Raw genomic sequence first — 13,894 nt, forward strand, 5'->3', positions numbered from 1 at the left:
TTGTCGTATCAGTTTTGTTTACTGGCGTGATGATATAAACTGAATATATACATGACATGCCTGACATAAGAATTGATCATATATACATGCATCACATTAGACAAGCAGTACTTTAGCCCATTTATTCACATATAACCATATTGTTAAAAACATTATGCCAAATGTGTCGATTTGATTATCGTTTTATACAAATGCTTGTTTACACTGGCACGTGAACCACAACAACAAGTTAGATGCTAGCTTCCAAAACAGTTCAGATTTCGTAAATATGGTTTATTTGCACTTCTGTCTTGTCAATATCAAAGGCTGAAATGCAAATACATCGGAGGAGGAGCCTTTATACACCGAGGTTCTATATATGGTCTTATTGGAGGAATTACCCCCAACATTACACATCGCACAAGCTACCTCCAAAATTACACAAACAGGCAAGTCTCCGTTCAAGCAAACCTTTTCTTCACCGTTTTTAACTCTTTGACATTCTCCTATCCACAAATGAACTCCATTATTCTTGGGATGGAATAATGTAATTCACGTTAAATCAAGGCTACTTGACACGTCCCCACCAACCATACTCTGCACAAAGGGGCGGTCGTGTAGCCTAGTGGTTAACGCGATCGCTCGTCACGCCGAAGGCCCGGGTTCGATTCCCGACATGCGTACAATGTGTGAAGTCCATTTCTGGTGTCCCCCGCCGTGATATTGCTGGAATATTGCTAAAAGCGGCGTAAAACCATACTCACTCACTCACTACTCTTGACAAACATGGAATCCATACCTGTATTATATATATACAGGTCTCCCTACAATTCTAATACCTAATCAGCTTGCCGGCAAGCCATCCGTGCTAATTAAGATTCGTTTTGGTTCTGACAAACACAGACATCAAAATATGGCGCAACAACTAAGGTTTGATGGGGCGGTCGGGTAGCCTAGTGGTTAAAGCGTTCGCTCGTCACGCTGAAGACCCGGGTTGATTTCCGACATGGGTACAATGTGTGAAGCTCACTTCTGGTGTCCCCCGCCGTGATATTGCTGAAATATTGCTAAAAGCGGCGTAAAACTATACTCACTCACTCACTAAGGTTTGGTATTCACACTTGTTTTCTCGGTCATCCTATAGTACTGCACACTACCTACATAAGGATGTAAGAAAAATCTATAAATATTTTCCATGATACCTAAACTTTAAGCAATACAGTAATAACACAAATTGTCAACAAATCAAACCACTACCACCTTCACAATATGTCAAGCTTCTCAAATAACATACAATAGGCGAGCTTCTACTTATCGGCCTTCCTCATAACCTTTTGACAAAACTTCAAAGAGGTCAAAACTGTGCTGCCAGGCTTGTTACTAAATCCAAAAAGTTTGACCATATCACACCGATTTTACGGAACCACCACTGGCTCACAATCAATGAGAGAATCCAGTATAAAGTGATGCTGATTGTGTTCAATGCGAGACACAATCAAAGACTAACTTATATCAGCGAGCTTCTTGAAGAGAACTAGCCTGGGAGATCTCTCAGATCAAGCTGCCAGTCCCTGCTCTCTGTGCCTAGTGTTAGAACGGCGACTTTTGGAGGTCGGAGTTTCACCAAAGTTGCCCTTGAGCTATGGAATAGGCTGCCATTGGATATCAGGAACATTAACAGTCCTACTTTGTTCCGATCAAGACTCAAACTTATCTTTTCACCAAATCTTTCTTGGAGTATTGAGGCTTTGTGTTTTCCTAGCTGTGTAATGCCTCTTTTTTGTGTAGACTCAAATGTAGCGCTTTTGAGCAGTTCTTCGAACTGGATACCAGCGCTATATAAATCTGTAGTTATTATGTGTTATTATTCTATTAATCAAATTTCACTTCCTGAAGTGTCTTTCATTCCTACAGATAATATTTTGACGATAAATTATTCAGGAATATCAGTTGGATACATGTATTCACCTCCATCTCCAAATATCACATGTTTGTGGTTACCATGATAACTAACGGTTGCTATGGCGACCAGTCGATATTGCTCTCTCAGGTTAGTTCTGAAAATACAGAGTCTGAGATTAACTATTCTGCATTAGTCAAACATAAATTTCACAGATGAGAGAGTAAACTTTGGTCCGTAATGTCCGGCCCAAAACTGCCTATCAACCCCAAGATGTCGGAATTCAATGAACCTAACGCCAGCCTTATAGTCTTTAAACACATGCTGCATCTGAAAAACAAAACAGCGATCATTTATTTGAATATATCCTTTTAAAACAGAATTATTTTTTCAATTCTAAAACAGGTATTGTAACACGTACAAAATATGATATCTTGTTATTGTGTAGAATTGTGGTAAATTACCAGTTATATTTTATACATGAAAAAAGTAAGAGCCAATGTTCGCAAAATATAGTATTGTCAAATATATAATCAAATAACAAGAACTTTGACTTTGACTTATGATGATGTCACATGATGGCATTTCGTCATATATGTATTCATTTTCTGACGACTCAGATTCATTTCAAGGTGTCTGATGATGGGTCCTGTAAATAACATAAATAATCAGTTCTGACAATAATAGTTATTTTGTTTTCACTCTGTGTGTATAATATGCTACCCCCTGTAGACAGTACTCCTTTGGGGAGGGAAACAGTGTGCATAATACATAAGAAAATACCAAAGATCTAGATCATTGTATCGGCTATAAATATCAAAATACATTTGCAGCCTTAGTGCATATCTAGGGAACATGGGGACTCAGTGGTGTTAGGCACTGATATTTGGAAGGCAGAATGACGCCCTGTAACCGTGCCGAATGTGAATTCACATCCAAGATAGGACCCGTGAAGATTCCGGGGTACAATAGGTCTTCATCGACCCATACTTGCCGTAAAAGACGACTATGCTTGTCGTAAAAGGCGACTAACGGGATCGGGTGGTCAGGCTCGCTGACTTGGTTGATGCATGCCATCGTATCCCAATTGCGTGGATCGATGCTCATGACGTCAATCACTGGATTGTCTGGTCCAGACTCGAATATTTTACAGACCGCCGTCATATAGCTGGAATAATGCTGAGTGCGGCGTTAAACAACAAACAAACAAACAAACATCCAAGATAGAGCTGATTATACTCCGTGGCCCATTATCACCACACGTGTGCTTCACAAGAGTGACAAATGTTATAACACCCCGCGCAGCTTGGGATAGTGTTTTATCTTCACAGCATGAAAGCTTCATGGTCAAAGATATGCTGTTCTTAGACGTTTCCAATGTTGTTGAGGAAACGAACATGCTGACAAACGAAGAATACCGTGAATCTGACATTTCAACCCAAAGTCATAAGATCCTGGCTAGCCCAAGGGATTCAACTCTACACAGCTAAGTTGCCAGGGGAACTACCTTTGTCCACTCTCCTGAAGTCCACTGTGGGACATTATCCTCAAAGGTGAATCTGTCCAGCTCTTGCTCGTCACCAGACAACAGCCTCACCTCCAGCTCATAGTGACATGCGCAGTCTTGTCGTGCAGCGAACCTTTAATATAAAGATAACCTGGGCCTACCTTCATAAAGTAATATTAATCAGGGTTGTGTCAATACTATACTAAATACATAACTTTGGTGTCAGATATACTCATTTTTCTTTAGTTTATGTACAAATACCAACTCATACCTGTGTTGCAGACCCGTGAACACCGGGGCAGAATAGGTCTTCAGCAACCCATGCTTGACGTAAAAGGCGACTATGCTTGTCGTAAAAGGCGACTAACGGGATCGGGTGGTCAGGCTCGCTGACTTGGTTGATGCATGTCATCGATCCCAATTGCGTGGATCGATGCTCATGATATTAATCACTGGATCGTCTGGTCCAGACTCGATTATTTACAGACCGCCGCCATATAGCTGTAATATTGCTGAGTGCGGCGTTAAACAACAAACCATCCAACCAAACCAACCTGTGTGCAAAACGAACATATTTCTTACGACAAGCATGGGTGGCCGAAAATCAATTCTAACCAATTCTAAGGGGATATGAGAGGACTCTACGTTATCATTTTAATCATTGTAATAGTATTTCGTTGTTATGGTAACAAATGTTAATGTATTTCGTTAAGAGTGTTTTGATATGAAAATACAGGTAAAATAAAAAACACATAACTATCAATACCTTAATGTTTTATAAACTTTACGATTTGACAAAAACAAAACTTTGGACAATGTTTATCTTTTACTTAGTGTTTGCAAATGTTTTGGCTCGGATGTGTTAACGTTAATCCATAAAAAAAAAAAGGCTCTCAACCTACCACTCGGAGATGTAGATGGTTGGTTTGATCGTGTCCAACACTTCCGCGACCACACCCTCCTCCCCGAGGTTAATTCTCTGCATTTTCTCACAATGCCCATACGACGTGGCCCACTTATTTATATTCCGCTCTGGCCACTCTGAAGAATTAAACAAAAGTGATGGAGCAGAACAGATTAGCATACGAGCTGTATTTAGCATCCCCGATCCACTTACTATGAACAACATTTACGTGACCAGTTTAAGCCCTTGCCGATCTGGACTGAAATTTCTGGGCTCAATCGTAGCACCACCAGTGGCTATTACGAGCTCTGTCCCGTCTATGTCCCTCCTACTGACCAATCAGATTCCACCTCTCATATCACTTGCATTTGCTTTAAAGAAAATGGCGGCGCCTAGAGAAGACGATCTGATCGATATTCAAGAAATGAAACGGGCCTTATTTTGCGAAATGCATACCATCACGTGGGCACCTTGATTAAAAAAACATGAAAAGATTTGGAAAAAGCCTGTTGACGGCATGTTGACCATAGACATGTTTTGCAAAACCTACAATCGACCGACATCTGCACGGCAGTTTGCAAACCGGACTCGTTAGTCCAGCCAAAACATAACCCCCTAATTCAAGCCTAGTTCGGCAAGGGTGAACACTCGAGTTATATAGTCAGTTAACACCCTGTTAAATACAGTTCATTAAACCCACATCGCTCACTCACAGGAGAGACCGCCTCCGTGGTCTAGTGGTAGAGCGTCCGCCCGGAGAGCGGAAGGTCCGGGGTTCGATCCCCGACCGCGTCATACCAAAAGACGTTGAAAGATGGTACTTGTTGTTACCCTGTCTGGCGCTCGGCATTGAGGGGCTAAAGCAAGGACTGGTCGGCTCGGAGTCAGTATACTGTGTCTGAGTGGGATATTCATGTTAAACTGCGGCATGGTATCTCAGTGAGCTAGCACTATAAATCGGCATCAGTCCGGACTAGTACAAGCAGCCACACACACGCACACACACACACGTGCATGCACATCGCTATATAAGTGCAATAATCTTGGACGCGACGTTAAAACCCATTTCACCTCACCGCACTCACAGAAGAGAGTTTACCTTGAACCATATCTGTTTGAGTTACATCCTGACATCCATGATGACCTGTCTCCACTTTGAAGTTATTGCCTCCATTTCGCATCACTTGCCAGTGTTGTAATCCCTCTATAGCAATCAAAGAAACACGGAAACTGTACACATGCGATGGAAAACTCACTCACTCTAAACCTTGTGACTTTGAAATCATTCAGCTGTTTTAAACGAAACAAAATGTGATCGTGTTATTCGACTTCTTTTTAAAATTCAAGTTAGAAAATTGATTAAATTCATTGATAGGCATAACATAGAAGTGAGGTGAAATGGGGTTTAACGTCGCGTCCAAGATTATTGCACTTATAAAGCGACGTGCATGTACGTGTGTGTGTTTGTGTGGCTGCTTGTACTAGTCCGGACTGATGCCGATTTATAGTGCTAGCTCACTGAGATACCATGGCGCAGTTTAACATGAATACCCCACTCAGACACAGTATACTGACTCCGAGCCGACCAGTCCTTGTTTTAGCCCTTTAATGCCGAGCGTCAGACAGGGTAACAACAAGTACCATCTTTTAACGTCTTTTGGTATGACGCGGCCGGGGATCATACCCCGGACCTTCCGCTCTCCGGGCGGACGCTCTACCACTAGACCACGGAGGCGGTCCATAACATAGAAGATGACGGATGACAAAGTAGACACAATTTTATGGATAACAACTTTTTAATATTGTAAAAAGCGACGTTTCGGTGTAGATCCTCAAACTGTCTTAAGTTGTTATCCATAAATTGTGTCTACTTTAGAAAATAATTAATTTTCTGTAAACGATTTTTGTGCCATGAACCCATTATGGCCAAATGTCCAGGCAATTTGAAAGGGGAAGAATTGGAGGTTGACTTGTTCTGTTCTCTGATGTGCAATAAAACAGCATTACCTCGGTCAGTCTTGACCACAGGTTTGTTGTGTACACAGCCACCCATTTCCCCTACATTTTTACAAACTTTCCAACGAAGAGAAGAGGTAAACATAAGCTCAACTTGAACTTTCAGAACAAGTGAGCAAACCATTTCCTATACACAGTAGCTTACACACATACGTTGTTTAACGCCGCACACATATTACAGCTATATGACGGCGGTCTATAAAATATCGTGTCTGGACCAGACAATACAGTGATTGATATCATGAGCATCGATCCGTGCAATTAGGATACAATCACATGCATCAACTCAGTCAGCGAGCCTGACCACCCGATCCCGTTACTCGCCTTTTATAACGAGCAGAGTAGTATTTTACGACAAGCATGGGTTGCTGAAGACCTATTCTACCCCGGATCTTCATGGTTTGGGATACAGATGAGACATAGGTGAGTGTTGTTGTTGGTTTGTTGTTCAACGCCGCACTCAACACTATTCCAGCTATATGACGGCGGTCAGTAAATAATCGAATATGGACCAGACAATCGACTGATTAATACCATGAGCATCGATCCACGCAATTGGGATCGATGACATGCATCAACCAAATAAGCGAGCCTGACCACCCGGTCCCGTTAGTCGCCTCTTACGACAAGGATAGTCACCTTTTACGTCAAGCATGGGTTGCTGAAGACCTATTCTACCCCCGATCTTCACGGGTTCATAGTGAGTAAATTAGAGCGCGTTGTTAACAGTTATGTCTGGACAAGAAAACGCATTTCAATTAAACATTTTGACATTTCATTTTCAACAAATTGCTCAGAGACAAATTCAATATACATCACACGTAAGATCAGCTTATCATGTCAATGATAATAGCCTATGCCAATGAAACATTTCACAATCTGCTCAGAAGCATAGCATTATTCACTGTGCATATAAATGATCCTACCCTGTGCACATGGATTCTTGATCAGATTTCTTGTGTAGGGATTAAAGAAATACATCTTTTTGAAATCTTCTGGCTTCACAAAACGAGGAATATACTTCCCTTCCAGTTTACATTTTCTCTTCCACAGTGTGGGGCTGGCGATGATATCATTCAGCTGACGAGATACAAGCACGCAGTTCTGTACAATATCTTTGGCTGGAACTTGTAGGAGTATTTCTATTATCAGGCTCTCTGGGATCTCATACACCAAGCAGCTGTGCCCTGACATCATGTTTCTCAAGACCTGGAAAAAATATAGATGCGTGTCCGTAACTTGACTAAAGAACAACCTACAGACCAGTGAATTGTTTGTTTGTTTGCGTGTTGTTTAACGCCGCACTCAGCTATATTCCAGCTATATGACGGCGGTCTGTAAATAATCGAGCCTGGACCAGACAATCCACTGATTAATACCATGAGCATCGACCCACGCAATTGAGATCGATGACATGCATCAACCAAGTCAGCGTGCCTGACCCCCCGATCCCGTCAGTCGCCCTTTACAACAAGCATAGTCGCCTTTTACGGCAAGCATGGGTTGTTGAAGACCTATTCTACCCTGGAATCTTCACGGGTTGAAATTGGCCAGGCCCTGCCAGAAAAATAGACAAACTCCCTTAAATCGCCATTGGGAAACTCATACGCATGTTTGACAAATCTTGGAGGTATTAAGCACTACTGATGTCCTCAACACCTATCTTTGTTCTATATCTATATCTCAAGGTCCTATACTTCTCTAAAGAGTATATGTGTATATAAATATTAATATTGCTAATATAGATAGAAAACATCAGCACAGCTTACAGTCGTAATTTCTATATTTATTCTACCATTGTAAAAAGGTATACACTTCTTTTGGTCCACAAAAGTATGTTTTGGCTATTATTTATTATGCAACACTCAGTCGCGAGTGACATCCCAGAAGTAAGTTTCGAGCTAGACATATTAGATAGTAGCCATGCTGCTGTATACCCTGCTTAACATATTTTCATATATACTGAACCGCAAAAGAAACGTCACCATGGATAGATATATGAGAACCTCATTTGTCCAAACACTGTAAACATACTTTGAGACATAATAAAAAGAATGAAACACGGCAAAACTGATCATCAAGTTTGAAATTAAAGTGTCAAGTGTTCTTAATGTGAAACACAACACTGTTGAAATACAGTAACGGCTCTCGTCTGAGAAGAGGACCCTTCTCCACTGCTGGTAGCGCCAATGCTGGTGCTGTTTTGCCCACTGAAGACGGTCCCGTCGATGACGTGGTGTCAGAATGGGTCCTCAGTGTGGCCTGACAGTTGACGCGCGTTGTCCGCACTAATGTGTCGCTGGTGTGTACCCATGTTCTGTCGAGCAGTTTCCACAGCAGTAACAAAGCGATCTTGAAGATGCTGTCGCACAATCTGACGATCCTGAAGTTGGGGGGTGACCATTGGTCTTCCACTACGTGGTCGGTCATCTGTAGTTGGTGGTCTAGTACCATTGCTGGAGCCTGTATATGGTCCTTACCTGGACTTGAAATGCATTGGCTTCTTGCCGGGCGGTTTGTCCAGCTTGCAATCGTCCGAGGGCTTGGTGTCGCTGATTTCTTGTCAATCATGGCATGTGGTTGCAATTCAATGACGAACGAATGTTATCCGATCTGGTTGGATTTTTATAGGGCAAGAAATGGGGGAACGCATGTGCATTTCACTTTGCACGGAACTCACGTGTATCGGGTTACCATGGCCATTGCCGTGATGCGTTTTGGCGATCGGTTTTATTGTCATCTGCTTTGTTTTTTTATCATCAAATTTCATTTTTCCGGACAAGGTAATGTCAAATTTTTAAAACTTTGACAAAAATTACCCAGATATTTAAATGATACCTTTTCTACTTCTAAATGTTACTTGGGGTGACGTTTCTTTTGCGGTTCAGTATATATCGTGTACCATTGATGCATAATGGTATATATAATCTCTCGGCTCACTCTCAATACTTCCGATTACGGAATCATGGATGCAGTCGATTGAAAAGCCTCATAAACATGGCTTGACCTATACTAAACTAATGTCCAAAAGAAACGACACCACGTGTTTGAAAGGACATTACAAAAAAACTAAACGATACAGACATTTCAAATTGGTATATGACTTGTGAGTAATGTTTTCACAGTACGTGTACAAGAATTCATTGTAATCAATCCTTTACAATCATGAGGACAGACATGTAAAGACGCGGGGGGTCCAAAATGAGAATTTCATTTGAACACAGTTGATGAGTCAAGTGTGAAAAATGTCACAACACACGTCTCAAAGTCACGTTAGTACCGGTTATGTCCATCGTGAGCGTCAGTACACGCTAGTACACGTCTACGGGCTGATGACGTCAGACGTCTGATGACGTTTGGGGGGATGCGTTGCCATTCATGGTGGAGGCATTGTTCCAATTCCTGGAGGCATAGGGCGATTTCTGACTTTGCGGCAGAGAATGTCCCACATGTATTCGATTGGGTTCATGTCCGTTGAACATGCCGGCCATGGTAAAACGTGAATGTTGGCGTTTGCTAGGAAGTTCTGGGTCAGCCTTGCCGCGTGAGGCCTCGCATTATCGTGCTGGAAAATGATACCATTAGGCTCTTGTTGGATGAATGGCACAACAACTGGTTGTAAGATGTCATCGCGATAACGCTGCGCATTCAGGTTTCCTGGAATAACGACGTCACCGCAGATTCCACCCCAAACCATGAAACCTCCGCCTCCATATGGCCTGACTTGATGGATACAGTTCGGTGCCAAACGTTCACCTCCTCTTCGGTACACACGCTGCCGGCCGTCGTTCCCGAAGATGCAAAATCTGCTTTCGTCAGAAACCATGACACGTGCCCAGTTCCACCGTTGCCACCGTCGAAGTCGCGTGGCCCATATCCGTCTGTTGAGTCGGTGTTGAGGTGTCAGGAACGCTCCGCGGTAGGGGCGACGTGTTCGGATACCATGTGCCCACAGTTTCCTGTACACGGTTTGTCGACTTATCACGAGTCCCAATGCCGTCCGTGCCGTTAACGTCGCCGTTACGAAGCGGTTCCGAAGGTGAAGTACCCGGATGTGGCGGTCTTCAAGAGGCGTGGTCACCCGTGGTCTCTCGCTTCTCGGCCTGTCTGCTGTCCGACCTGTTTGACGCAACCGCTGCATTCACCTGGTGACGGTTATGCGCGGGCATCCTAACCTTCTGGCGACGTCGCGGTGTGTAGCTCCCTGTTGGAGCATTCCAACGGCTCTCTCTCTCTCTCTCTCTCTCTCTCTCTCTCTCAGAAGATCTACAGAAGATATGCACGTGCATTTCGTGTTACGGGACGGAACGTCATTTGGGCAAATTGCACGCTTTTTTCTCAATTGATCAAATGTTCCCGGTTTTATCGACCGAATACGTTTGGTTTGGAACGTAGGATACGCAAAAGTACCTTTTCAGACGAAAATTAACTCTTCATAAAAAAATATTTTGAAAAATGTGTGGTATCGTTTCTTTTGGACACTAGTTTATATATAAACATGTTTATTGATCCTGTTCCTTTTGAATGTTTATACATTCAGAAATATAGCATAATATTCACATGTAAAAATTATAACTTTACACCGTTGGATTTCTTATGTTCTTTTAATACTTTTTATAGGTTCCAAGTGGATTAGTAATCTTACTTTTTATTACACAAATTCATTTCTTTAGTACTCTCATAGTAATTTTACATTCGATAATATTTTCAAAACTCTAGACTATGGTATTTCCATGACAAAGCAAAAACAAAAAAGTAACAAGACTTATCCATAACGTTTATAATTAAAGTCGTTGAGTGTGTACCATGTGTGCCTTACCTCACTTGATCTAAGTCACTTACCCCAACGATGCTCATGGTTAAGACATGACTGATTACTGTCCGCCATTTATAGCTTATATGTACAACAATTACTTCATTTTCTACAGGGGCGGTCGGGTAGCCTAGTGGTTAAAGCGTTCGCTCGTTACGCCGAAGACCTTGGTTCGATTCCCGACATGGGTATATTCCCGCCGTGATATTGCTGGAATATTGCTAAAAGCGGCGTAAAACCATACTCACTCACTCACTCACTCACTCACTCATTATCTACAGCAGATTTTCTCTGAAAGGAATGTATGTCTGTTGGGTATTTTCCTATTAAATACAACCATACAGCTATGATTTGTAAGACGTGTTACCAATGGGTATTCATCAATGATAATAGACGCGGCCTATCCTTTCAATAGCCAAACGTTCTGAGCGGGAGAAAGATTACTGCTACGTAGAAATACGTTGGCCAAATTCAGTTGTACAGTAATTGTTGGTGCCCAAATTGAATATTGACATACACAGTGGATAGACGGAATCTGCGACAATGTTATACCAAAGCAGCATTTAATATAAAATTTTACGGCACAGCAGACAGAACTGCGGGCTCAGATATCAATAATCAGGAAACGTACCGTTTGCATTTAATTTGTTATTCAGAGAAGGTATACTTGAGAGAGACTTATTAAGTAAATATATATTCCGATTGTGAGAAGGAGCTGTTATGTATGCGTTTCCTATTTTATGTCTGTGACAAAGAAAACAATATGGTGTTGCCTGATATAACGCTGTCCTTGCACCTATACTAACAAGAGTGCACGGGTGGTCCGGTCGTACGAGGCGCGACAATTCGCCGAATTGTGCCTCATGCGTGTCTTAAACCCATGAACGTGGGCTCGAATTCCATATTTGCCATGACCATGCTTTTAGATTTCTCACCATCCCATCCGTATCAAAGTTTTAAACGCCCAAGACCTGCATCAAATTTCCTCCCTCCCTTATCAAGCAGTGCTATAGCTGAGATGCCGTTCGTAGAGACGTTACACCAAACTCACTCACTCACTCATTCTTATCATAGATCCTCAGTGGAAATCGTTCATTCATGACTTAACCTCAAAGGACAAGGATATTTGTCTCATTTCCTACATACCAATGCGACCCGTGTATATCCGGGGTAGAATAGGTCTTCAGCAACCCAGGCCATCCTTGCTGTAAAAGGCGCCCATGCTTGTCGTTAGATTCGACTAACGGGATCGGGTGGTCAGGTTCGCTGACTTGGTTGATGCATGCCCTTGTATCCCTTTTGCGTAGCTCGATGCTCATGATATCAATCACTGTATTGTCTGGTCCAGACACGATTATTTACAGACCGCCGTTATATAGCTGTAATATTTGTGCGGCGTTAAACAACGTATGTGTGTAAGCTACTGTGTATAGGAAATGGTTTGCTCACTTGTTCTGAAAGTTCAAGTTGAGCTTATGTTTACCTCTTCTCTTCGTTGGAAAGTTTGTCAAAAAGTAGGGGAATATTGCTGAGTGCGGCGTTAAACAACAAACAAACAATATATTGATTCTGCTTATATCAGACATAAGTCGCTTATCATAATCACAAACTACCTACCTTCAACTGACGAGCCCTGACCGTCTGTGCAGTATTAGACAATCGTTGGATAAATATGTTTACTTCCTTGTTCAATGAGTGCTTTTCCTGTGTAATGTCAAACTGCCAACACGGTGAGTCAGGAGCAAACATCATTCAGAGGAATTTAGAAGGTTATGCACTCATTACATTGTTAAACATACCCTAAGAAAACGTGAATCATTTTACTCAATTACAATATGATCAGTTTGAATGTACCCTCTTATATATTTTAGTCGATCTAATGTTCCATTGACGTTTTGTTACACACGTTGAGGATATATATGATTACAAAAGCCCGTCCTGTCGCGTTTACTGTAGCAAGGGAGATAACTAAGCTATTAGCAGCGGATTGCTTACTTGGTGGTTTCTGGTACAATACACAACGAGGTGAGGTGAAATGGTGTTTAACGTCGCGTCCAAGATTATTGCACTTATATAGCGAGGTGCATGTACGTGTGTATGTTTGTGTGGCTGCTTGTACTAGTCCGGACTGATGCCGATTTATAGTGCTAGCTCACTGGGATACCATGCCGCAGTGTAACATGAATACCACACTCAGACACAGTATACTGACTCCGAGCCGACCAGTTCTTGTTTTAGTCCCTTAATGCCGAGCGTCAGACAGGGTAACATTAAGTACCATCTTTTAACGTCTTTTGGTATGACGCGGCCGGGGATCGAACCCCGGACCTTCCGCTCTCCGGGCGGACACTCTACCACTAGACCACGGAGGCGGTCCAATACACAACGAAACATACAGGAAGATGACATGAAATACACGTAATGAAATCACATTTTATTTGAAACATATAAGTTCTTGCTGAGGTCAGTTGATAAAATCTTAGATTATTGTTTGAAGTAAAAAGTACAATGTCATGTATAAACATGCTTCCATATTCTCTATATTAAAGACATAGGACACTATTCTTATCAGCATTGCCTTGAACTTTGAGTAGGCACACTTAATGTCTGTGAATGAGTATTTTGTACTTTGTGCATTAACAATAACATCAACATTCTATAAGGGAACAAGGTTCATTCGGTGTTAGATGCTTGGGGACCAAACTGGTCGATGTTTCACACTCCTTCACAAGTAGATTGAACAGGCCAGGGCAGCACGTATGCCTGCCATTGACG

At 42.1% G+C, this 13,894-nt stretch overlaps 1 protein-coding gene across 2 annotated transcripts; it reads right to left on the reverse strand.

The window, feature by feature from the left end:
• LOC124127925 (F-box only protein 6-like) lies at nt 1–12,810 on the reverse strand. Of its 2 annotated transcripts, XM_046491324.2 has the most exons (6): nt 12,737–12,810; nt 7,233–7,515; nt 5,390–5,494; nt 4,289–4,427; nt 3,387–3,519; nt 1–2,209 (listed from the first exon to the last, which is right to left on the reverse strand). In XM_046491324.2, exons 2-6 carry the CDS (start codon nt 7,501–7,503, stop codon nt 2,072–2,074), a joined length of 786 nt encoding a protein of 261 aa, XP_046347280.2. In that variant the 5' UTR covers nt 7,504–7,515; nt 12,737–12,810; the 3' UTR covers nt 1–2,071. The 2 variants fall into 2 exon arrangements, with proteins under 2 accessions (XP_046347280.2, XP_046347288.2); XM_046491332.2 differs by lacking the exon at nt 5,390–5,494.
• Between the last annotated feature and the right edge of the window lie 1,084 nt (nt 12,811–13,894).

This window comes from Haliotis rufescens, unplaced genomic scaffold (genome assembly GCF_023055435.1).
Source record: "Haliotis rufescens isolate VD_foot unplaced genomic scaffold, xgHalRufe1.0.p SCAF_9, whole genome shotgun sequence".
Classification (NCBI taxonomy): Eukaryota; Metazoa; Mollusca; class Gastropoda; order Lepetellida; family Haliotidae; genus Haliotis; species Haliotis rufescens.